The 27820-nt window shown below is 40.1% G+C and overlaps 1 protein-coding gene across 4 annotated transcripts in view; it reads right to left on the bottom strand.

The window, feature by feature from the left end:
• The window catches only part of KHDRBS3 (KH RNA binding domain containing, signal transduction associated 3), a 154608-nt gene that overhangs the window by 75763 nt on the left and 51025 nt on the right, over nt 1–27820 (bottom strand). For all 4 annotated transcript variants that reach the window (XR_009053817.1, XR_009053816.1, XM_057735718.1 and 1 more), the window contains exons 3-4: nt 10758–10874; nt 4754–4900 (exon numbers count right to left, since the gene is read on the bottom strand). Coding sequence is in view for 2 of the 4 variants with exons in the window: in XM_057735718.1 (XP_057591701.1) it covers nt 4754–4900; nt 10758–10874 (264 nt within the window). In the remaining 2 variants the exon portion in view is untranslated. The remainder of the gene's footprint in view (nt 1–4753; nt 4901–10757; nt 10875–27820) is intronic.

Raw genomic sequence — 27820 nt, 5'->3', positions numbered from 1 at the left:
AGCAAGCCTAATAATCAGGTGTTGGGTGGGGCAAGCAACAAACAGACTGGCAGACTAGCCAGAAATTTAACAGCCATGGAGAGCCTTGATAAGCTCTCTCTGCACACCCCTGGCTGAATGGAGGACTATGCACATGAACTGCAGAGAGCAAAGAAAGCTAAAGTTCCCCACACATCCTTTCCTGACAGTGGGGCTGTGTTACATGCAAACGAGATACAAGGATTCCTGGCAGAAAGTAAAAGCCAGGGCAGATCGGAAATCTGAGTAGCCTTTGGAGGTACTCCCCAGTGCAAACCCAGTTCGCCTTACTGACACAGGTGTTTGAGCACAACCTCTGACCAATCACTGGCTGATCTCTCAGCAATCACTGGCTGACCCAGAAAAAACTCCTAGCGGGACAGACTTAAAAATAAAAGTGAGAAGGCAAAAAACTAACAAAACTTTAAACCATGAAGGAGACAGACTGCAGATTTAGTCCAACTAAATTATTAAAGGAAAAACAAAACAAAACCCTGCAACAACAATCCTCTGAGAATAAAATGAATCAGAACCAGATTTGCTATATTTCCTAAAATGTGGTGTTCTCGACAAAGACCCAAGAGACATGCAAAGAAACAGGAAAATATCACCCATACCGAGGGCAGGAAGAAGCTGCCTAGGAGAGGGCCCAAATCTGGACTAGAAAAAAAAGGAGATTAAAGAAATCCACGATAACTACAGTGAAAAGTTACTTAGAGGAGCTCAATAGCAGAGCTGAGATGGCAGAAGAATGAATGAGCAAACTTGAAGATAAGTTAATTCAAAGTATTCAGTCTGAAAAACACAAAGAAGAAAGGGTGAAGAAAAATGAGTCTCAGAGATATGTGGGGCACCCTCAAATGTACCAGCAGCACACACATAATGGGAATCCAGGGATGGGGGGAGGGTAGAGGAGGAAGACGAAGGCAGAAAAATTTTAAAGAAACAATGGTTGAAAACTACCCACATTTGAAGAAAAAAACCCATGCATCCACAAAGCTTGAGACAAACATGTACACCATAGTCAAACTGTTGAAAATCAAAGATAAAAAGAAGGTCTGGGCAACAGCAAGAGAAAAACAACAGATCACGTACAGAACAACAAAATAACTAATGACTCTTCACATCAAAAATAGTGGAGGCCAGAAAACAGAAGAATGGCCTCTTACCACCTAAAAAGAAAAACCATCAGCCAAGAATCATATACAAGTATACGTCAGAGATACAGCAGATTTGGTTCCAGACCACCACAATAAAACAAATATTGCAATAAAGCAAGTCACAAGAATTTTTTAGTTTCCCAGTGTATATAAAAGTTATGTTTACACTATACTGTAGTCTATTAGTGTGCAACAGCATTATGTCTAAAAAAACAAAAGTACTTACCTTAATTAAAAAAGACTTTATTGCTAAAAACTACTAACCATTACCTGAGCCTTCAGTGAGTCACAGTCACAGCAGTAACATCAAAGATCACTGATCAAAGTTCACCATAACAAATATAAAATTAATAAAAAATTTGAGACACCGTGAGCATTACCAAAATATGACACAGAGACATGAAGTGAAAAAATGCTATTGGAAAAATGATGCCAACAGACTTGCCTGACACAGTGTTGCCACAAACCTTCAACTTGTTAAAAAACAAAACCACAAAACAGGACAAACAACAACAACAAAAATACAAAAGACAAACAAACAAAAGAATCAAATCCACAGTATCTCCAAAGCACAATAAGGTGAAGCACAATAAAAAGAGGTGTGCCTGTAAACTAACTGTTAGGATATAGGTGAAATAAAGACATTCCGAGAAAAAACTTTTTGTTAGAAGATCTATGTTACAAAAAGACTAAAGGAAGTCCTTCAGGCTGAAAAGAAATAACATCATATGGTAACTCTATGTGCATAAAGAAATGAAGAATACCAGAAATGATAAATGTATGTTAATATAAAAGTCTATAAAAATACTGCACTACAAGCCAATATCCCTCATGATAATGGATGTAATAATCCTTAAACTATTAAGATTTTTTATGTTTCCAGCAACATATAAAAGGGAATATATATCATGACCAAGGTTAACTTGGACTGCAAGGTTGGCCTGACATATGAAAATCAACTATTGCAACACACTATTATTAACAGAATAAAGGAGAAAAACCACATGATCAACTCAATGGACTGAAAAAGCATCTGGCACAATCAAACACCGATTTGTCATTAAAAAACAAAACAAACAAACTCCTCTTAACACCTAGGAATAGAAGAGAACTTCAACATGATAAAGGGCAGCAGTAAAACAAACCTACAGCTAACACCACACTTAATGGCAAAAGACTGAAAACAAGGAAGGGATGTCTGTTTTCGTTTCTATTCAACAATGCATTGAAAGTTCTAGTCAGTGTAATAAGGAAGAAAATAAAGTCAAATAAAAAATTAAAGGCAGCAGATATGAAAGCAAGAAGTAAAGCTTTCTTTATTCATAGATCACATGATTCTGTATGTAGAAAATCCCAATAATTCCATTAAACACACATACCACACACACACACACATAAATAAACACATTCAGCAAGGTCACAAGACAAACAAGATCAACTGCATTTCTACACACTAGTAACCAACTGAAAATGAAATTAAAAAAAAAAAAATTCCATTCACAATAACATCAAAAAGTATATAATACTTACAAATAAACTTAACAAAAGAAATGCAGGACTGGTATCCTGAAAACTATGAAACACCACAGAGAAAAAATTTTAATATCTTTTTTAAAAATCGAGAGACATTTCGTGTTCATGGACAGGAAGATACAATATTGTTAAGATGGAAAACTATCCCCAAATTGACCTACTGGTTCAATATACTATCTATCAAAACCCTAGCAAGGGCTTCCTAGGTGGCGCAGTGGTTGAGAATCCGCCTGCCAATGCAGGGGACATGGGTTCGATCCCTGCTCCAGAAAGATCCCACATGCCGCGGAGCAACAAAGCCCGTGCGCCAAAAAACAAAAAAAAACCCTAGCAAGCTTTTTTTTTTTTTTGGTAGAAACTGACAAACTGAATGTAAAATATACATAAAATGCAAAGGAGCCAGAATAGCCACAACTATTTTGAAAAAGAACAAAGTTGCAGAACTTAACACAACCTGGATTTCAAAATTGGCTATAAGGCTGCAGTAATGAAGAGTATGGTGCTGGCGTAAGGACAGCTATATAAACCAATGGAACAGAACTGAGAAACCTGAAATAAATTCATACATTTATATTCCGTTAATTTTCAACAAAAGTGCCAAGGGAATTCAACCCGGACAGAATTGTCTTTTTAATATATGGTGCTGGGACAACTGGATATCTACGTAAAAAAAGATAAATGTAGATCCTAAATTAACACCACACACAAAAATTAACTTCAAGAGGATCACAGACTTAAATGAAAGAGCTAATACTATAAAATATTAAGAAGAAAACACAGCAGAAATTCTCTGTGACTTGGGTTAGGCAGAGTTTTCTGGCCAGCTCAGATTCAAGGTGAGAGAAGTTGGACCCTACTTCTTGGCGGAACAGCGTGTCCTACTTGGCTAAGTCAGCACTCCCTGGTCCACAATGAATGACCATGAGGACATTAAACCTCTCCTTAGTCCTGTCAGAGCTGCAATTTTAAAGTCATTTATATAAACATCTGATTCTAACCTGTCTCTCCCATTATATAAACTCCATAAAGGCAAGGGCCATGTCTTTTATTAGTTCACATGTGTCTATCAAATAGAAAGCACTCAGAAACTTCGTTTTTAAGCTAAATGAATAAGAGGATCATCATCCTGGCTGGAGGGAACTAGTGAAAACTATGTTAAACTCACAAATTAAAATAGATGACGCAATCTTATGCCCTGGCTTTTCTAAGACCATCATGATTTAAAATGTCCTTACAGATAAGATAATCGCGACACGCTTGCAGTGTGTAAGTCAACCGACGACACCAACCAGGAACCACTGAGCACAGCCTTATTCCAGACAGCCGTTTGGCAGATGTGACAGTTTCTCTAAAATAAACTGTCTGAAGATCCACCGTGTTCAGGTTTTTGTTTTTTAAATCTAGCACATGCAAATTATACAAAAGACCTAAATTAACTTTTGTAATGGAGATAGGGACATATTCTCTTTAAATGATCACATTCTCAGCAATGTCAAGGTATCTGAAAAGAATTTAAAAATATCATCAATTGTTAACAAAACATAACTATCTGCAGAGGGCCTTCCTCTCTGTGTCCGTCCACTCCTGTCCGTCACCATCATCGCATTCCTCCCGCTGCACAGAAGCTGTTTGTTTCTGCTCCCCTAAACCACACAGGCCTCAGGCAGGATGGCGCTTCCTCACCTGTACACGCCAACACCACGCACAGCGCCCGGCACATGGACCGCACGCACAAGCTCATGCTCGAGAGCAGTGAGTCTGTGAAGTGATTCAGTGCCACAAAAAGCCTTAGGACTTGAGACCCAAAACACACACTAGTGACTGTACTCTTCACCTTGCTTGCTGTGTCAGCTTAGTGGTATTACCTCATTGCTTTAAAAATTCCTGGCCTCATATATAAAGAAGGAATGATGCCAAGTAATTCACAGGGACACTTGAACAAAGTGCTATGCAAATAACAATTACTGATAAGAATTATCAAGGATTAAAACAAAGGGAGGACTTTAAAGTACAAATTAATTACCAAGAAAAATTGTACTAACAGGAATGAGGAACTTTTTGATTTCTTCCAAAGCATGTCCCATCCGGGCATAGGCTTCCGCTGGGGGCGCAAACACTTCAATGAGAACATGGAGATCATCGTTGAGGTGGAAGTACTTTGCTTCTCCACTTTTCCTCAACTCTTCTTCCTGAAAAAAAGAAAAGTCATGTTTAAAAGAGTGTCACTGTGAGAAAAGAAAAAGAAAATAAAAAATACCCAAGCTTATTTGGCATGTGGTCATCACAAAAGATTCACTCAACAGCAAACACCACCTAAGGAAGAAAGTTTAAAACATAAACCTGATCTTGCCATTCCCAGGCCTTTATGGAAAGGCCAAAGGCTTCCTGCTACTGTGGGAGAAAGTCTCAAGTCCTGCCTGGGGCCCAGGACCCCTCCTACATCTGCCCAGCATCTGTCCATGGCTCCTTCTCCACCTCCTGCCTCCCGGCTCAACCCCTCCAGGAGCTGCAGAGAACCTCTTTGTGTTCCTCACACTGGCCAAGCAACCAAGCTCACTTCTGCACTGGTTACACTGTGTGCCTGTGAGCTGTTACAACGTGTTTACCACTATCTAAAATACCTAAAATACCTTACTTTTTGCTTGTCCATTTTCTAATTTCTCTCACTTAAGGTGATCACCGTGGAGCAGAACCCACAGCTGTCTTGTTTGGTGCTGCACGCTCCTTGTCTAGAAAAGTGCTTAGTAGACAGTAGATGCTCAACAATGAATAGGTAAATATTATTTATTCATTTTATGTTCATTTGCTCATTCATACAAAAAACATTTCTACATGCCAGGTACTATACTCTATCGGAGAATAAAACAGTGAATAAAATAAATGAAAAATTTTATTATATGATTTTATATAATTATGAGAAACATTTAAAAAATTTTTTGATTGATATAATGAAATTCAGGGGGAAAACAACCCCAGATCATTAAGGGACCACTAACTTTGCTCCATTATCTTTTTCTAACAAGCTTTTATTAGAGTAGCAATTACAGAATCTGGTTCTTTTCACAGTCTTTGTTCTCAACATTAAAATCACAGATTGAGATTAGTAGGAACCTATATCTAGAGTGATTTCCAAAAGGCAGGAAAACTAGCCTCTCCAAAAAACCCACCCCGAAAGACAGAGAACCTAGGAATTCCTGGCAACAGCATCTGTTGATTCCAAAATTAGCCAAGAGGACAAGGAGGCACTCACACCCTTGACTTCACCCCTTAAGGCTTCAACTTTTGTTGCTTTATTAATTTGAATTCTTACAAAGAAAAGAGAGATCAAAATATAGAGCATGAAAAGGGCAGGGGATTTAGAGTCAGATATATCTAAATCTTAGCCATGGTGGTCACCAGGTGTGTGAGTCTGAACAGATTATATATAATCCAACACAATTTGCAAAATCAATTTGGTGTTAACGTATGTAATATTATGCAGGTCCACTGAGAAGACTAAAGGCCTGGCCAAGGAGATAGTGTATATAGTGCCCAGGACACTGCCTTGTGTGTGGCAGGCACTCAGTAAATGCTAGCTTCCTTCGCATTTATGAAAAATGGGCCGGAAACTGAAAGAAAAGAAGAAAAATATATTTGAAGGGAGAGCAAATATAAGCTACCATAATATCCTATGCATTTCCTTCAAAATTTGTCAAGTAGGAAAAGGACGATTCTTTCATGCCAATGCTGGATTAGTTCTTGTTCCAATTAGAACATTTTCAATCATCTGATTTGACACTCTGCCTTTCATAGCTTAAGTTTTAGAAATTGGACTCTATGTACAGTAGTTCATCTTCAAAAGCATGAAACACTGAAATAAACACTTCTTGTCTTTTTCTAACATGGCACCAAACTAATGCTTTTAATGAGAGATTAAATTGTTGATTCGTAGGCAAACATTTCCATTTCTATTACAAACTTAAGCGGGAACAGGAAGGCTTTCTGATCATAACCACAGCTGTCATGTAACTCCAGAGAGCAAACAGTTATTACTGGATTACTTCTTGGATTAATGATGAGAGGCCATGCAGTGTATGGGGAAGAACACAGTCTGTGTTTGAAGTTCTGCATTCAAATCCCAAAGCCAACAACTGGTCAGGTTACTTTATCCTCATCTTGAAGAGGTGACTTAAAAATGGATAATAGTGTAGTACCTGCTCAAAGGGTTGTTGTAGTAATAAAGGAGTGATTATAACAGTCATTAGGAGTTATGAGTAATAAAGGAGTTGTAGTCATTCGAAAGACATAAGAAGTCTTTAGAATTATGCTTAGCACATTATAAGCACTCAACTGATAAATACAGTAATGAAAACTATTACTATATAATGATAGTATTAATTATTCTTTTATTCTATAATACAGATGACGTGGGCAAAACGTCTAGCGTGTCTGGCATAAACTGAAGGCTCAACAGACCGTAGCATTATAGTGCTTATTATGCTACATGACCAGCTGACACAAGTCAGTAATGACTCCTATAATTTCATCAAAGTAGCAAATACAAGAAGAAAATGAATTATGTTCACATTACAATTTAAATGGTAAACACTGTGAAAATCTAAAAGGATACTTTAATACTAAAGAATGGAAATCTCTTCAGAAATAAACATTATTAACTGAGAATTTCTATAGACTAAAATTAAAATTAGTAAAGAGGATCTACTGAAATCAGTATTCTAGAGTTCAGGCAGTGACGATCTAATTATGATACAGCAGACAGGACACCTGTTACTTAAATTATCACCTGTGGTTACTGTCAGTGAAATGCTTTTGAAGGTGTAACTGATGGCCACATGGTACAGTATGACGGACGAAAAGGAGACAAGGTAGGCCAGGTGGGGTGAAATGGGCTGTTTCTACTGTATTGAAGAGTTTAAAGAAGGAAATGACAGACTCAGCACTTGACATTATCAGTTCCAGGCCCAAAGAGCCAGTATCAATGTTTTACTGCTTATGGCCACGGCGGATGGACTTAACAGCCCAGGCGGAGTTCAGGCATGTGCTCTATCAATCAGCAGATTGCCTGGCCAACTCCAAGGGAGACTAGGACAGTGTCTGGAGGCCAGAGAAAACCTGAGAGCTGGATTGGCAACATTTGGAAAGATTCAAATAACTCCGAGTATACAAACGCTAAAGTCTCACTGAGACTTCCACGCTGGAAAAAGCCTGTCTTGAACAGCCAAGGTAGCTCCTTGAAAGGAGATGACAATTCTTACGCTTTACTACTGCTAGCCTTTATCACCTCCTGGCCTAAGATCAGATCCTTCTCTGCCTGCCCCAGGGATGCAGAGAACAAAAGAGTTAAGCGAAATCTAGAGGAGAAGGCTGCACGAGTACAGTAACTGCAACATCTCCTGGTGTGTACGTACTGAACACTTCCTCCCAGTCTTCCCAACAAGGACCTGGGACCTTTTACTAGAATGACTGTACACTAGAAGAAGAAATACTCATACAGCTTGAGGACTAACAGACTTGACTCTGAGCAAATGCTGTTCCACTGAAGGCCACCAATGAGAGTGCGGTTTATGGGATCAAGAGATAGAGCACTTCTGGTTCTAGTCCCTTGACAGGGGCTCAATGGACTAGGCTACTTCGTCAGTTCCTAGTGTCTTGATGGAATGTAAATGATCAGCCACTGGCAGAATCCCCATATTCACTTGCTGACCCTTCTGGTCAAGGACGCAGAAATGAGAGGATTAGTGAAGGGGTGATAAGTGGTCTGGGAAAGAGGCCCAAGTGCGTAAGAACTGGGAGCCCATGCGATGCCAAGGGGACCAGGTAGCCAAGGGGACCCACTGTAGCAGACATCAAAGCACCTCACTCCCCAACCACCGCAATGCTACTCAAGGGAGTGGCGAACAAAGTACCTATGGTGACAGGGAGAGAGGGCTTGGGGTTTTTATTTATTTGCTTAATTTTTATTGGAGTATAGTTGCTTTACAATGTTGTGTTAGTTTCTGCTGTACAGCAAAGTGAATCAGTTATACATATACCCCCTCTTTTTTATATTTCCTTCCCATTTAGGTCACCACAGAGCACTGAGTAGAGTTCCCTGCTACATAATAGGTTCTCACTAGTTACCTATTTTAGTGTACACATGTCAATTCTAATCTCCCAATTCATCTCACCCACCTCTGGGAGAGAGTTTCCGTATTACTCCACAACATGGACTCCCCTCCAAAAGGATATCTGGCTAGTGCTACTGCTGACTGTCTAATATGCCGGCAGCAGAGAACCACCACCAGACCCGAAAACGGCAACACGATGTGGGAGAACCACCAAGCCCTGCTAGTGAGCTGATCCTATTCAGGATTCCTTTCATTAAACTAACAGCCAGGAACTCGCTATTTTTGGACATATAATCTGACTAAAGACTTGCCTTCCCTGCTCCCCTTCTACCTGTAAAACGATCTATGGATGCCCTGATCACAGCCACCATAGGCCACAAAATGTTGCTCCTCACCAAGGAACTCCTTTAATAACAAACAAAAGCAGCACAAGGTTGATGGGCTTCACTGCTCATACTATGGACCTCATTACCAGATGGCCTTCCTGAAAAATTAATTAAGGGATCAGCAAGGATGGGATACTTTCCAACAACATACACATAATTTCTGACCAACTGACCAATATACAGTTCCATTTTCTCCTAGTGCCAGAATAGATGAGTCAGGGAATCAGAGTAACATCATTTCAGACAGTGATACTTAGTGAGCAGTCAACCTAACCTGGCCATGCAGTAGAATCCTTTCAACATCTATTGAAAATTCTTTTTGAGGGTCTACCCTAAACAGGTTGGTGCATGGGGCACTCTCTCTCTCCCTCTTTGAAAGAAATTTATATATATATATATTTATATATGTATATATTTTTGGCCACACTGCACAGTTACGTGGGATCTTAGTTTCTCGACCAGGGATCGAACCCCTGCCCCCTGCAGTGGAAGTGTGGAATCTTAACCACTGGACCACCAGGGAAGTCTGGGACTCTACATGTTGAAACAGCATCTCACTTTTCTTACATAAAATGAGGAAAATGTATGTATGTCATCATTTTTCCAAGGATAACGTGGAGTAATGCATGTAAAGTGTCTCACAGAGTGCCTGACTCACAGTGACTATTCAATAAACAGTGGCTTTTTTTTTTATTTTGTAACTATAAAAGCTATTGTTCTTGGATGGACTTTTTTGTGAGGGGGCTGGATTTTGTCTAAATAAATTTTTTGTCCCTCACAATCACTGTTCAGCATTTCATGGAAAGTGATCACTGAATGTGGATTTTGTTCTCAGTAATAAAATCTTTTAATAATGAGAGAACAACAAAGTAATAATAGAACAACATAAGTGATAGCACATTATGAAATGTGAAAATTTCTTTCAGAACTGGTATAGTTAAGAAAGTGATCAATAAATATAACTCAGTAATTTTAGCTTATTAAGAAAAGAAGGCAGTTGTGTGAATACATCCAAGTAGAACAACTATGTGTTAGAATAGGAAGCAATCATTAAAACATTTACAATCAATTTTAACTTGCAAAAATGCATAGGATATCAAAAGAGGGGCAAAAAGAGCAAATAAAAACATATATTTTACAAACACAACAATATGAAACACAGCTGTAGAAAAAAATGACCTGAAGAACTAATCTAAAATGCAAATAGTGATGGTGAGACCACAGGTAACTTTTACTTCTCTTCAGGATAATTTCAATACCACTGTACTTCTGGGAGGTACTGTTTCTAGAATCAAAAGCACAGGTGCTACTATTTTACTCTATAAATAAAAATAGTAGAGATTTTGGTATAAGATACTACATATTCTGAAATTAGCTAGAGTGACTCAATTTTCTAAACAGTATCACAAATATATCACCATATATAGCATTTTCATATGATTTCATTTGAGGTCCTAGGTAGTTTTATATAATATGCATTAATACCATGAATGATCTAAAAGCACATTATATAACTTGACTAAAAAGCTGCCGTTGTTTGTAATAAGCGTTACCTTTGCCTTGTCTCTCATGGAACCTTTTCCAAGGATGGACATTTTTGTCAAGGTTTCTTCTTGTAAACGCTTCAGAGAATTGCCACGTGGCCCCAAAAGTTTTCCCACAAAGTTGAACTAGGAAAAATTAAAAAAAAAAACAAACTTATAACATTCATATCTGAAGAAAGTAATTTATTTCTTGGATTTCAGGGAACACTGTAGTATGCCACACGTCACTGATTAGTGACAAATATTTGGGTTCCTGCTACATGCATCACCCTATAATGTTCCCCACAAACCACATAAAACAGGGCTTAAAAAATACACAATTAAAAAAAATGATATATTTATTTCTACCAAATCACTTCAGTGACAGCTATATTTTACAAATGGCAAACAAAGTTAACTCCCAGAATTCCTTAGTTGCCATCCTGGTAATTTTCACACACATTATCAACCATGAACAGTGCTGGAATTAGGCTGTTGGTGAGGAAAAATGACGCCAGGCGTCCTGTAACGTGCACTAAACTGGTCACCATGGAGTGTCTGGGTTCTTCTACCTGGTCAGCACTTTAGCCTCGGTTAGCCAACCACTGGGTGCACTGGTCTGGATGGCTCTACGTCTTCAGTGGCTGACAAACGCTTGATGACAAGATCCACCTATTTAGCCTAGAGGCCTAGGGTTCTTCACTCAGCAAGCAGAGTAGCAGTGAATTTAAGGGTACCATGCACTCTGAGGACAGACTGCCATGGTTGTAAAGCCCGGCTTTTCCACTCTCCTGCTGAGTGACCCTGGGTGACTAGACCTTGGTTTCCTCGTTTGTAAAGTGGGAGTGATGATGGCAACAGGACCTCCCCTCTCAGGGCTAGTTCGAGGATTAAATGGGTCCACAGAAACCAATCATTTAGAACAATGCTTGGCACGTAACAGACAATAAATACATACAACTGAATGAAATAATTATTGTGAGGAATTTCACACAACTTTTAAAAGCCTTACGATAATCATGAATTCCTCTTGCTTCCACACAGAAAGTCAGCCCTATTTACCAAGAGAGAAACTCTTCTCTCTGGCAAGATTCTTGATCACAAAATCACGGAGTTGCTGCTCTGACACAGGCCACCTTTCATAAGCTATGCTATCACTGTGCTGCTGCTGTTTTTAAGAGAAAACTGTTCCTAATGTCTCTAACTATGGTAATTGAAGTAATTTCCTGAAATAGGTACTTTTAAAAATTCAAAATGGCACTTCTTCCTTACCCACTTTCAAGTTTGTCTTTAACAAAAACTAAATTATCTATTTTTAACCTTTACATGTAACATTTTTTTGCTTTTTAAAATTTAAAGTAAATGATTTAAAAAAATATAGAAATGTTGTGTACAGAGTTTAAAACATCAAATAACACTACAAGGTGGAGGAAAAAAATCAATGTCTCAACCACCCTACCTCATTCTTGTTTCCTGTTTTCTCTGCTTTATCTTTCTGGAAATTCTCCTCCCAGATATCGGGCCTCCTGAGTTAGATCTCTGAGTTTCTCACGTCTCCTTCCTCCTTCACCCCTCTCTGTTTTACTTTCTAAGAGATTTAATTACATTTCCTACATATTTATTGATTTTTTCATTTCTGCTCTCAAATGTTTAACTTTTAACAGTATTTTCTTATATTTGTCCCTTCTTTATGGCATTTTAAAAATACTTTATGGAAGTGATGTAAGTTCTTATCTTTCTGAGGATGTTAATGGCAGTAGCTCTCCCCACTCCCACACCTTGGAGCTTAGAGTATCTGCTTCTTCCATCAGATCCCCCTTACCCTTCCATGTTTTGAGAATTTGTTTCTTGCTACATTATGGGCTTTTCTCACATGACAAGTAATCATCTGCTATTTGTTTTTAAAAATTATAAACTGAGGTTCAAAAACACTAACTGGATATTCTGCTTTCATACATGCGATCTGACAACTGGACGTAACAATTCACTGCAATACGGCAGCCCAGTTCTTTCACCCAAAGCTACTCAAATATCAATATTTGTATGTCTTTTCTTTTGTGCTAGGCGTTTCCCTGAATAGGAACTCCCCAGCTGCCTAGGAGGCGGTATAAGCCTGGCTGCCAGAATACAGAGAATCCCATTATGAAGCACACACACCTCTGTGTAAAGGAAATAATGCCCTCATTTTCAGCGTGGCATCTCACTGCAGCCCTCAGCTGTATCCACCTAGGTCTTAAAGCCTAAAGCTTCTCTTATTCAAAATCTTAGGAAATCTCTTGTCTGTTGCTAGCTTAAGAAGGGCAGATGCGTGGTTTTTTCAGCTGGGAAGAGCATCCAGGGGTCTAACTATTTCCATGCAAACTTTCCACCAAGTCCACTCGTCAGTTCTATCCCATAAGTTCATCCTCACTGTAACTGGTATCTACAATTCCCAAGCCTTCTTGAGGTTTTCCCACACTAATAGGCATGTTTCTGATTGGCTTTCTCTTTCCCTGCAAGCTCAGGATTCTGCTTTCTCTGGTCTCCTAAGTCATTACCATTTATGCATTTGTTTTGCAGCCACCAAATTTTACTAACATTGTCTGTCTATTGTCTCACACTTCTTATCTTCATAGATCAGTGCCTTTTTAATTCATTTACATTCATTTTAGCAGGTTTCAAGGATAGCATAAAAGTTAATTTGTATTCAAACAGCCATATTTATATCACATCTGTAATAGTTAAATATCTTCCAATTAATAAAAATTAAGAGACCTTAGAAAGCATCCAGTCCAAACATCTAATTTCATACTGAGGAAACTGAAGTCCATAGAATGACAAGAGTTACTCAAAGTCACTTGATATAACATAAAACCACGAGGTTCCACGTAAGAAAAAGCATCTTATGTGATTTTACATGCAGTCAGTTTTCTTTCTCCATTTAACTTCTATTAGCCTTTTGCTCACAAAAGCTACAAAAATGAGCATTTTGACCGTCAGAAGCACTTCTGCTCTCTTCTCCGTCAACCACACACTGTGTATCAGCTGCACTCTCCTGGTTCAGTCAGTCTTGTGAGTCTCAGACGCCTCGTCCACAACACAGGGATCAACCACCTCCTATGGGTGTCTGATGTACGGACTAAACACAACAACACACAAAAATCGCCTAGCAGAGCAGCCAGCAGACCGTGCACATTCTGTGCCAAATCAGTCATGAATGGATGAATTTAACTATTGTGAACATATATAATTTTGAGTGAACAATACCCACCTTGTACATCTACAAGCCTGCTAAGAAGCTACCACCTGAAACAATATGGCCACACCCAGGCCACCCAGGTGGGTCAAGGGGCGCTGCCTGGGAGCTGGAGGTGTGAGGGTTAGAACTAGGAGGGTGGAGGCTGACCGTCCGCACAGCTGAGTCACATACAGCGATGGGCTTGGTCACCTCACTGGGTTCTCCACAGAGGTTAACCACTCCCCTCCAAAAGGCATTTGGAAATAGTGAGAGTATTTGGTCACAGTGACTGTGCGTCACTACTGGCATTAGTGGCCCAAGGCCTAGAAGTCACACATCAGCACAGGTGCGGCTGCCCTTCACAGTGAGGCATGTATAAAATGTCAGTCGTGCCTGTTAAGAAGCCCTGCTGGAAAGAGGAGCCACAGACCCATTCACTCTGACTCTTAGGCTTGAAGCCCTTCTCTCAGATCACAAGTTCAAGATCTCCATGGATTCCAGAAGATACCCTAAGGAAGTCAACACACACACATACCCTTGAAGCCTGCCACAGCCTGCACCTGTGACAGGGACTACATCACACATGGGCTGAGTGTCTTTTGGACTTTAAACAGGCAGCTGAGGCAGCACGGCCCTCTGACCTGCCGAGTTATACGACCCACCGAGGGTCCACCTGCTCCCCACCCGACGGCATGCCGAGGGCTCCCTCTCACCAGTGTGATCCAGGCAGTGTCCCCGGCTCCACCGAGTGGACCGCGGCTGTGGTTTACAGGAGTCACGAGCGCCAGGACCTGCCGGATGTCACCTGAGCCCCTGACCCTCTGTGTTCCTGGGAAGACTCACTGCAGAGAACTGCTCTTACCCAGACATGGGCGGCCCCCTTGTTTCTCCAGGTCAGACACAGACCCTCCATTCTTTGCCCCATAAAAGATTAACTGTTCTTTCTGTCCCCGCTGATCAGTCAGAAAATGTCCCTTAACCTGATGTGATCAAACTTTAGTTAAGCTTGGCCTTTCCTCAGGCCCCTGCAGGTGACATACAGGCAACCTGGGCCAGCACAGGCCTCTGCGACAGGCCCTCTGCTCTCAGGGACCAGCCTCAGGTGAGATACTCTCTGATGTCTGTCCCTTCCTGCTCCACCCCACCCCACCCCCCACAACCCCACACCTTCCCAGACTCGTCCACTCTCCCTCCAAGGTCTGACGCCTGAGATACCGACAGGTCTCAGGCTCAGAGTTCTCCCTATCACAATGGCCCCTTTCCCTGATCTTCCAGAAATCCTTCCAAATAAAGTCTGTCCTTCCTTAAGTCAGGATTCATTTTCTTTTTGATAACTGTATTGGCAAGACAGACAGTAAGAACCTACTGCATTTTAGCCTTCGTTTTCATTAATGATTTCATTTGTGCACAGATTTGAATAGAAGGTGAAAGTGTTATTTTCAAGACCACTGATTTTTCTCCAGATGCCAATTATTATATGACAAATATACTATCATATTACAAATGTTACAACTGTAAATAAGAAACTTTTCAAATGATTATGAAGATGGTAAACCAACATAAAGTATACGTGAGTTTCACCACATTATGTGTAAGATCCAGTAATTACGTTCTTCCGCAGTAAAGATCAAGGAAGAACTAGCCTTAATTGATCTAAACTATATTTGTGACATGACACTGTTCCATGGGGAACAATTACAGTTAGGCTGTCATTTCATAAACAACTAAGCCTCAAGAACATGTCACTGTCTCCGCTAAAAGGTTTCCCTTAATTGGGTGTTCACCAAAAAGTTGATTAGTCTAACAAAGGGATGCTTTATTGACCTCTAACTCAACACTAAAACTGAACTTGTAATATCTTCCAACGTAGCATCAAATACGTTACCCTTCCCAGCAAATGGCACTACTGTCCGTGTAGCAACTCAAGCCAGAAACCTGACGTTCTTTCCATGAAGGCAGTGACCAGGCCTTTTGTATTCACTGCTCCAACACCTGTGCAGAGAGGGCATTTAATCAATGTCCAATGGATCAATTAATTACATCATAACAATGTTACCTCTTAAATCTTTCTAAAACCTGCCTATTTTCCTGTAGCCTCACCGCAACCCCTAGTCCAGCCATCATCATCCCTCACCTCACCCACTGCACAATTCCATCTCTGTATCCACTTCTATCTCTTTCAGTCAGCAGAGAGGTTTTAACAGAAACGTGACCTGGTTATTATAGCTCTGTTTAAAACAGGACTGTCCAACTACCCTTCGAGTAAAGTCCTCACGGCCTGGAACTGCTATGCAAGGCCCTCTCTGGCACACACCTGCCCACTTCCCCAGCCTCATCACTCTCCTGCTTTTGATTTTAGCCATTCTGGACTCATTTCAGTTTCTCAAAATTACCACTCTCCAATAACTACCCATTTCAGCTCAGATGTAGAACTGTAAAGAACGTCACTCTCACCCTTAAAACAAGAAAATGGAACAGAATACACACGAATGCTGAAGTGCCAAGGCAAACGCTAACCACACGTCTGGAGAGAGTACAGGCACCTGCAGGGAGAGACAAGACTCAAGCAGCTGCTTCTCTGGATGGGGGAGGAACATGAGAGCATGAAAGCCTGAAAGCCCCCGATTTAAGAGAGCTGGCATCTTCTCACAGGTTTTTTCTGCAGGATTTCATCACCACCACCCTTAGTCCCCGAGTGCTCCCAGGGAAGATTAGAGAAGAATCCTGAGACCATGTGCCCCGGCTGGTGGGGGAGAGGAAAGCAGCCTCTGCTGAAATCTGCTCAGAGCCATATTCCCCTAGCTCCCCTCCTAAACAGAAGCCTTGACCTGCAGGAGGAAAGGCAACAAAACCCACTTTGCTTTGTGTTTTAAAATATTGACAAAAGAAACAAAACGTGTACTGAAATCAGTGTCCAGCCCTCAGGAAGTGTTATTACTGCTACGACGCTGGTGAAGTGTAAACATGTTCGAGGCTCTGGGCGGAGAACAGAAAGAGGCAATGGCGCCATCCTCACTGAGTCCCACCTGCTCCTGGAAGAGAAGAGCCAGATGACACACAAAAGAAGCAGAAGCACAGACACAGGGTTAATTACCGCTAAACATCTACTGAAGTGGACAGAAGGCGACTACAGAGAGCGTGGGTGTTCACGGAGGGCTGAGCAACGTCAGACCAGGCTGGCCTGTGACGGCCAGCTTGGCTGCGTCCTATGCAAGGATCTGGGAACAGAGAATTTCCTGCACTGGGAACAGCAAGTGTAAAAGCCCTCGGGCACTAAGGAGCTTCTCTCCAACAAGAAGATGGCCAGCCTGATGGAGCAGAGCAACCAGGGCAGGGAAGTAAGAGGCAGAGTCATCCATCTGGCCCAAGAGCTTGGGCTTAATTTGGAGTTTAAAATATAGACGCACTCTGAGGTTTGAGTTTTTCTTCGTGAAGAACAAACGCAACACACCAGTGCATGCACAGCCAGCCCTCTGCTAAGCTCAGCAGAGTCTGACAGACCCAGGGCTGCTCCTCCAGGCACCTCCCCGACATTCTCATCCCACTCACTCTCTCGCCTCCTGCTTTCTCTTGTCCCACTTACCACACTATGGTTTATGACATTTCCTTTCAGGCTGTATTCCTTGGAAGAGGAAATGTGTTTTACTCAACTCTGAAATCTTCTCCATATCTTAACCCCAGTCTTCATTCTTGATACACACAGTAATACTCAAAAAAAGAAAACTTGTATTGAATCAACAAAAGCAAAAGAACAGGGTAATGAATTCTGGGTCCAGGAACCTAGTATCCTGCTTATTGTTGCTTTATTTTTAAAAGGCCATGGCTGTATCAGCAGTAACATAAAATATAAAACATTCTTTGGCAAAAGAGGAGAAGAATTTCAAAACAGAAAGTCCTCTCGATGGTAGAGTCCCTCTGGCTCACTATGGCAAAAATGCTCAAAAGTGCTATGGTATCTTTCCCGACTGTAACATGAACTGCTTAACCTCCGTTTACATCAGTTATTTTTCTTAAATGCACCTTACCTTTTCATGGATAAATCTCACACGTGCTAAAAGCAGCTCCCTTTGATCCACTACAGTCCCTTCTCGCTGTCTTCATCCTCCCACTTGACCCTGAAACCCCACCTACAGCCGACATCCACACAGCCACACCTGCCTTGGCAATCAGAAAATCAGGGACTGAGTATGTTATGCTTTAATGGCATCTGGGTCATCTATTGCTGCATAACAAACTAACCCAGAACCTAATGGCCATGAATAACCACTGCTTTATTTATCTGCTCACAATTCAGCAATCTGAGTACTTGGGGGGAGTTCCACGTGGCAACAGCCAGACCAACTGGGGCTGGAGGACCCACTTCCAAGACGCTTATCACCATGTCTCTTAAATTGGTGGTGGCTGCCAGCTGAGGACCTCAGTTCTTACTGGTTTGATTCTCCTCCACCTGGGTGTCCCAAGCTTCCACCTCCCATGGTGGCCTCAGGGTGTTTGCAATGGTATATGTCTTCCGAGATGAGAAAAGCAAAAGCGGCTGGGCTTCCTTAAAGCTCGGACCAGGAAGTTCACATCTTGTCAGTTAAATGGAACTGCAGGGTCAGGACAGCAAGGGAAGGGCACTCACTACACAGGGCATGAATGCAGGGAGTAGCCACGGGGGGGCGCACTGCCACAGACAAAAGCAACAAAGCAGTCGTTTATCAAAAAGTGAAGTTTTAATAGCCTCAAACATCACAGTCTTTTCTAGGCCTAGCAATCACCTGCCTACCTTTCTTTCCTTAAGAGGGGATGGAGATGGCAGTCTCTGAGTGCAGAGACCCTGACTTATTCCCCTGTGTACTCAGCCACAGCCGAGAGCAGCACTAGCTCCGGACAGGCAAGCAGCGTTTCATACCAAAGTTAAGTCCGAAACGTACCAACCACTACTCAAGTTCTAATTAAAACAAACCCTAAAATACACCACACAGGCACAGATGAAAGGAGGCATATTTTGGGTAAATGGGTCCTAACTGTCCAACAACGTCTTGTAATTGAGTGTCTTATAAAATCTAAATGTTCATTAAAAATGCTTAAAAAGGTATCTGAAAAAGACTAAAATAAGGAGGTATCGTAACAGATAAACAATGTAATTTATTTCCATAGAGGTAGGTCTGAAGTAGGATGTGAGAAATGGGAATATAATGAAATAAAAACTTTAAAAACGTCTGGATACAGTATGAAGTGTATCTCTTAAGTTTACTGAAGAGCTAAGAAAATGTGAGACAGGAAGGAGGCGAGAGGAAGCAGGCCCACCAGTGCAGTCCATGGCTACGACAAATGTAGGCGCTCCCTACAGACTCTCACGTCAAGTGTTCCAGATCTTAAGTCAGGCGGTCAAGAAGTATCCCTGGCCCCTGCACTATATTTCATACATATATAAAGTGGATGCATGTGTGTGTGTATATATATGTACACATTTATTTTAAAATTCGGCACCTGACCTATCATTGCTTAATATTTTAATACTTACTTAGGCCAAGAGATTCATCATTAACAATAGTGGGTATAGAAAAACAGTCCCAATTTGAGAAGACTATTCTTCTTACACCCAACTGGAAGGCAGCTGCTCTTCCCCTGTCCTAGTGCTGAGCCTGCACTGGGCACAGAGGACGGAGCGCCTCTGCCGTTTTCCTGCTCATTTCGATTGAACCTGCAGTGGCCCCAAAGTCGCAGTCTCTTTTCCACAATCTTTGTCCATTGAAAGTTAAGTTACTTAAAACTAGGAGGTGCAATCCAAGAAACCACACCCAGGCACATACAACAGCTATGTGCCACAGGTACTGAAAGCAGTGAGTGAGTAACCTGGTGGGCGCTTCTGCCTGGAGACTCCCCTCTTCTACTCCAGCATCCCGTCTCACTGTGCACATAACTGCCCAGCTCTCACACAAGCCAGGTAATGGTACTAGCGTTCACCAGTGTAATACACATTCATAAAGCTTAATTTCTTGAACAAGAGCATGGGCTCTGGAGCCAGATTTCTGGGGTTCAAATGCCTGTTCCTTATTAACTGTGTAACATTTAGCAAGTTACTTAACTTCTCTGTTCTTTAGTTTTTCATATGTGAACAGGAGATAATCATTTCCTCCTCCTAAAACTGTAAAGATTAACACGTGAAAAGTTAATACATGTAAGGCCCTTAGAACAGTGCCTGAGATGTAGAAACCATACGCTACGTACATACATTACCCACAGAAGTTCTAGCATGTTAGCACCCAAATGTAAGGCTGGGCATAACATTCCTCTTTGGAAAACATCACCCCATATTCTCTTCTAGACCTTAAACTGGGGAGAAAGAATTAAACTGTCAGGAAACACATTCGGTTCATCATCTCCACATTCACCTAATTCCTGCCCAAAGGCAAGAATAAAAACAAACGAAGTTTGTTTCACCTATCTTCTCTTGAAAGGAAAGATCAGACCATTACTTTCATTAGCTCTATGAGCCATTTTAGGTTCCAATAATTTAACCACTAGCACAATGATTAATTAAATAAATCCACCTCTTAGCTGGTATTCAGAATACTGATATCATTTGAATTAATACAATGTCATAAATGTGAAACTTCAAACAGTAGTAACCCTAACAGCAGACTTGGGCCCGTGGCATTGTGATTAAATAACTAATAATTAAATAATTAGCTGGTGTTCAGAATACTGATCTCATCTGAATTAACCCAATGTCATAAATGCGAGACTCCAAGCAGCAGTAACCCTAGCAGCAGACTTGGGCCGGGGGCACTCATGTGAAATGGAGCAGCCTCTTCCACAACAAAACATTGGTTTCTCAGGATACGCAGTAACTGAGTCAAGCTTTGGATTAGTGACAATTTTCATGATTCTGATAATCACTCTAAACATAACAATCACTTTTACAAGGGAAGTTGAATTTCTAGGGAATAAAAGTCATTCCAACCTGTGTTTAAATCTATCATTCCTAAATGTTGAGGACTCAGAAAAAAAAAAAAAGGTAAGATCTTTCTTCATAATGCAGAATACTTCCTATTATATATTCTACTTGTTTATTTATATCTGTCATAAATCTTTCAGGGCTCCCTAGGCTATATAAAAGTCTAATGCACAAGTACAGCACTGAAAGCTTTCCATGCCAGTCATCACCATTCCAATGACTGCTACGAACTAACGCTCCCCCTAATGAAATCATTCTGGCCCAACAGTTATACTCGGCCCTTCCCCCGATGTCTGCTTGTTAACGTCCTGAATTTACACTTAAGGACTACATTTAACTCCACCAGTAATTCTCCCTCCAGCAATAACTCTCCCTCACTCTGTTAAAATCTTTCAGTGTCCACCTACCTCTCTTATGTCAGTTCAGTCTTCACCCTATGTTACTTGGTACACTTCACTGTTTCTCCTGTTAGACTGTAAATCCCTGGAGAGTATTTAGGACCCACATTTGATTCACCATCTTTCCTGCATAATGATTTCTCAATAAATACTTGTGAAATTTAAGTTTATGTTGCCCCAAATCAAATGGCACTAGTCAACATAGTTTTTATTGATTTTCTTTGCTGCAGAAATTATTGCAACATATTAGTTATATAAATACTATTATTTAAATTTATTAATTTCCCAACCACAAATAACTAAGCATTATTGGTAGTGGCTGAGATTATTTGGTACTGCACCACTGACTGTAATTTTAACATAGTATCTACTTCTAAATGGTAAGCAGCCCTACTTATTTAGACACCAGCAACTCTGGAAATCAATCAAGTAAAGTATACAAGTAACTTCTTCAGGAGATGGTACCTGCAAAATCACACACACAGGCACATGCAAGTGATATACCATCTGAGATAATCCACTTTATACATTTTTTAGCCTCTATATGCTCAAAGATGGATTATATTCTTTGGGTGGGGGTGGGGTAATGTGTGGACAACAAAACAAACGAAACAAGCAACACAGTCCACATGTACTTCAGTTTGAAACTGTTAATCCAGACAATCCCAAACTGCAATAGTCTGACTTCGAGTGTGGAGAATGGGACGAGTGTGGAGAATAAGTCAGTGGCAGATTTGAAACTGGGTAAAAGGCTATCACAAAAGACTGGGTGAGGGATGACAGTGGTCTAAATTAAGGAGTGGCAATGGAATGCAGAGATAGAAAGAGATGAGAATTAATTTAGAAGCAGAAGTAATAAAATGTGTAAGTCGTGTTTCAAGAATGGAGGGGGAGAGGTAAATGAAGGAGAAGTTAGTAGACAAAAATGATGTGCTAGTTTTAGGCATGGGCTCTTAGATACATGGGCTGTCATTCACTAAAACAGGAACACAGGGAAAGGTCCAGGTTTGGCAAGAAGAGGTACGAAGTTCACTTATGGACACATCAAATGTAAGAAGTCTGCACAATGTACAAGTGGAGGTGGTCCAGTAGGTTTTTTTAGGCGGGGGGAGAAGAGAACTAGAGAAGGAGAAAAGAGAAAAAGAGAGGGAGGAAGGAAGGGAAGAGAAGGGGAGGGGAAGAGAGGGGAGGGGAGGAAGGAAGGAAGAAAGAGGGGAGAGGGAGGGACACATCTGGTGTCAGAAAGCTTGTAACTGGCAGAGCTGGCAGGCGTAACAAAGGGGGGGCTGACTTCTAACCCTGACTGCTTTCCCCTCTGTAACTGCCTCAGTATCAAGGTATATACTAAATGCCCTCTGCTTCATGTAATTGTGTGTCAATTACTTGTTTTGATAAACGTTCACAGTTTGAGCCACCTAATGACTTTCTTCCATTTTACTCCACGGCGGGGGGGGGAGAGGGGGAAGGGTGGTCCTAGAAGAGAGGGGTTAAGCTTCGTTCATATTTCCTGTGTCCAACAGTACAGCTATGCAATTTTCAGTTGATCCAATTTGGAGGTCTTCACGGGGCCCAGAGCCAAAATAAGCAGTACAGTAATATTTAAGACATCTAAGCGAGTAGTATATTGCTAAGCACTAAAATTGTTTTACCTTTTGGCTCAGCAATACACTTAAGAGATCGATCCTCTATCACCTCTCAAACGTAAGCAGTGATGTAATGAAAGATTTATACAGATTTACACAGAACACTACTCATCACAGACTTCAATTTCTTAATATACTGCATTGTGACCAAAGTACACATAATGGCAGCATTTCTAGTCTTTTACACGTAATGAGATTTTGCGGGGCCTGTATATAATCAAATTTTGTAATTACTCACTTGACTCAATAAAATAGTAACAGTAATAACAATAAACCCCCGCAAAACATGAGTGAATTCTTTCACAGGCCCCTTAGTATATGCGTGGCTATTTCTGAAGTTCACTTAACTCTAAGGTCAAGGACTGCTTTCTGGGTCAATAATCAAGCATTTTAAAAGAGAAAAAGGGAAAAGTCACAGCATAAGATTTGAAATTCCTTCACAGTATTTTCTGAAAGCTATCATATTCACAAATACCAACTTAACTTTCTAATTCTCATCACATAGGGGCGTGTGTCACAAGATCTCAAGGGCCCAGAGGAGACCTCTGAGAAAAAAACAACAGTAGCCTCTGAAGAGGCTCACCTCTACGCACAATCACACTTCCCTCCAGCTCCCACGGTCAGATACAGGTTGTCAAGATGGGAGAGGGCTGGCCTGGAAGGGGACTTGTGCTCAGTGAAGCAATGGCCTGTGGGCCAATACATTTTCCTAAGGCTCTGTGCCCCAGAGTGCCCTTCTGCTTCCCCAGAGGGTCCCAAGATGTAATGAATACTAGGAGGGACACTGATCATGACTTGTCATAAATACATGTGTCTTTAAGTGATTATTTTTATTATCAGGCTTCCTTAACACCAACAAGTGTCAAAATCCCCTCTAGACAGCCTTATGGATTTTGCTAATGGCACTTAAGGACTAACAAACAAGTGTACTATCACTTTATTTCTACAGGTGAACTATCAACTGAATACCAAAAATAAAAAGGATTTTCACATTAATCCTCTTGAAAAAATATTATTTGCCTCCAAAAGTCAATTAGGAGTCACAGAAAGGGCAACTTTTAACATGCGTATATGATTGTCAAATATTTACCACTCTTGGAAAATTTTTAAAGCCATGATGATTTCTATGGAATAGGCTTCCACCCAGTAGTAAATTCACGGGTTTTTGATCGTCTGCAATTCACTACATGGGAAAAATGCAAGCCAACTTTAAAAAAGACACTTTCTGGAGCTTTAACTCAAACTCCAAAGGAAACATGTTTTATGAATACTTCTCTCTTCTCTCTCAAAGACGCTTAACTGAAGAACTTCTGCAAGACAGCAAATATATCAAATTTAAAATACGCACATAATAGGAAAAGATTTAATGTAAGAACCCATATTTGCCTAAAATAATGTTACTGAGAATAATATGTAAGCATTAGAATGCTTAGAGATTAGACAACAATTACCAAAGTAAGAAAATTAATAAATCTAATTTAAACCTGTAGAATCTAACTCAGTACACCAAATCTTAAAAATCATAATCATAGTACACAGCAGGTATCTTCTAAATTAACAATTTTGGGCACTTTTTTCCCCAAAAATGGGAATCTTTTTTTATCCTAACTATAAAAGTGACACAAAATTATTATTAAAACATTAAAGTACAGAAACACGTAAAGTAGAAAAGAACACATGGTCCTACCCTCCAGAAAATAACTGCTATTAAGAATCAAGTTAGTTTTTTTAAAATAAATGTTCAACTAGGATTTTATCTGTTCTACGTGTTGCTTTTCCTTTTTTTATTTAACAGTTTAATAAAGACTATCTGACCATAGTAGTAGAGCATGTATGTATACTGATATATAGAGATACAATTTAATCTCACATAACAACTGACTTTTTAAATGGTATATAAGCCTTGTTAGCCTAGCATGACTTTACATGTGGCATTCCATCTCCTGAAATAGTTTCCAATAATTAAACACCTGGAGAAGCCTACCTCATACTCTAAGCAGCTCAAAGGTCTCTTCTTGCTCTAACTTCACAGCCCTCATTGGCCAACCCTACCTTATGAATAAAGTGATAAGGAAGTAGCCCCCCTACATTGCTCCCTTCTCACTTTATTTGTAAATCCTCAATAACAACCTGCACATCTTACTGAAATTAACCTGCTGAGCCAAGCACAATGGCTGGTAGTTTCTGCCCTGTATCCCCTTGGTCATGGCCTCCCCTCCATCTTACCCTGTCTCACTTCTGACCCCTACCCAGCCAGCTCCTTCAGAGCCTTAGGGAGCCTTCTCTGAGACTGTCAACCTAATTTTCTGTCTTTCTAGAGCGCCCCAACATTGAACTTCTCACATTGTATTATACGAAATTAAGCTATTCATCTGTATTCCCCACAAAACTAAGAGCTCCTTGTGACAAAAGAACATGTCTTAATCAGTTTTGTCTTCCAGGCCACAATTCCTGTCTCAGAGAAGACCCTCAATAAATGTTGGTATATGAATGGATAGAGGGGTTTAATGAAGAAGGAAACCTTGATTTAAAAAAAAAAATCAATGTAAAATCTAAACCACAAGGCATCTAAGATTCTCACAGACAGGGCGCCTTGTTCCAATGTTGATTTGGCACTTAGGTTAACTCTGTTACATCAAGTCACTGCCCAGAACCAAGGGTTAGGGTTTATCTACAGGAAAACTATGGAAGACAATTTCTATAGCTTAAAGTCTTTAAAAAAAAAAAAAAATCATGAAACAGTGTTTACTTGAGTCTCACACTTTACAAGCTCACACACATACTCAAAAGAACAAATATATTTTGGGTCTGAATACTTAAAGACTCACGTTCAATGTTGTACCACTGAAAGAGTGTTGAAACGATTCATTAAGAGAAGAGAAATTATTCAATTAATGGAAATCATCTTATGGAGTTTCACAAACTGCACGTCTCTCTTGTCCCAGAAGCTGAAAGTATACAGTAGCTTCAATTCCAGGCCAAGCGGCTCTTGCCCACTGCTATTCCAGAGGGGCAAGTACTGCCAGCTTCCTCCAGCTCAGCCTATTAACTGACACCAGCATGAAAGCTTTTTCTTAGAACTGATGCAAGTGCTATATTAGCCTTTACATGAGGCTGGCTTGAAACTCAAATGCTCAATTTGCTAAGCAGAAATACCTTTTCAGCATTCTGAAAGCAGATTTCTAAGCAGCCTACTTCAGACATTATAAGGACTTGAAATGGACTCTGCTCTCTGTGAGACACAGAAATTAAAAGTTTGTCTTCCCATACTCTCATCAAAGCTGACACAAAAACAGTACTTGAGGCTTTATTTCATATACTTAACTCACATACCTTATTTCACATACTTACTCATACACAACAGAGTATTAACTTCAGATTAATCATCTACTAGACTATGAGCTCTTTAAAGATGCGGATGGTGTCTGTGCATCTTCTACCTACTGCACACTGAGCATATAGACCATATCAAGCCTGATGAATCAATTTATAAAAGTTTCCATAAGCCATGCTTTGTTTAGTAACTAGCACGTCTATAAAATGCTCATAAGTTTTCTTTTTACTAAAATGTATATCCTCAGTTTTGCAAGTATGGCTGAGTAAGTTCCTAACAGACTGAGTGCCTATAAGTAAACAAGTATAAACTCTTAAACACTGAACAAAATACAAAAAGCAACTATCTAAAGCCTCTGTAGAATGCTCAAAAACAAGGAGATTCTAGAAAGGAGTCAAGACTTGGAAGAAGGGAATGGCTGGGTGAATTCACTGACTGTAGCGCTTTGAGCCACATAGCAGAGTTTGAGGCAACCATAGTGCTAAAACCTGTGGTAGGAATACTAGAAATGAAAGAGTTAGACTTGGGGAGCCCCAAATTTTGTGTATAAAATCTGCCAATCATGTATACCAAAAATAAATGCACTAACACAACACTGTAAAGTAACTATACTCCAATAAAAATTAATTGTAAAAAATAAATGCAAAAGTCAAACTAAGACATAAACTGAGTTCTGTACTCCACCCAACAGAGTCTGCAGTCTGAATCCAAAGACATCAACATTCCTCAAAGAAATGTAACAGAATCCACTTTCCACAATACTCACAATGTCCAGTATACACTCCAAAACTACTCAAAATACAAAAAAAATGGGAAAAAAATATGACTGTCAAGATAAAAGTATATCAATTCAGGTTAAATCTAAGATGACTGAGATTTTACAATTAGAGACTTAAAGCACCTATTCTAATAGTGCTCAATTACACGAGATAATACAACACCTGCAATAAATGGAAAATCCCAGGAGAGAAAAAAAACATTTTCAAATACACACACATATATATGAATCAAATATAAATTCTGGAACAGATAATTATAATACCTGATACAAAAATTTTATCTGATAGGCTTAACAAAAAAATAAAGATAACATAGGAAAGAATCAATGAGTTTAAGATACAGCAGTAGAAATTACCCAAACTGAAGAACCGGGGGAAAAGCTAATAACAAAAGTGAATAAAGTCAAAAGTGAATCTTTTTGAGAATATCAACAGGTTGAAAGTACATGTAATTACAGTCTCAAAAGGTAGGGAGTGAAAGGATCCGAAAAGGCAAAGAAGCAATAGCTGAACTATTATGATGAAATGGACAAATCTTCTGAAAAACACAAAACAATTTTTATGAAAGATGAAATAGAAAATCTTATTAGTGCCTTGTCAATTAAAGATAACAAGAATTTATATTTGATTCATATATAAAGATATATATTTGAAAACACTTTTTCACCACCAAACTCCAGGCCTGGATAACTTCATTAGTGAATTCTACCTAATAATAAAGAAAAAACAGCACCAAATTGACATACATTCTATGGGGAAAAAAGGGGGGTGGGGTG

The sequence above is a fragment of the Hippopotamus amphibius genome, chromosome 5 (assembly GCF_030028045.1).
Source record: "Hippopotamus amphibius kiboko isolate mHipAmp2 chromosome 5, mHipAmp2.hap2, whole genome shotgun sequence".
In the NCBI taxonomy this organism is placed as follows: domain Eukaryota; kingdom Metazoa; phylum Chordata; class Mammalia; order Artiodactyla; family Hippopotamidae; genus Hippopotamus; species Hippopotamus amphibius.
Note: the sequence above shows the minus strand (reverse complement) of the source record. Positions and strands in the feature narration are given on the sequence as shown.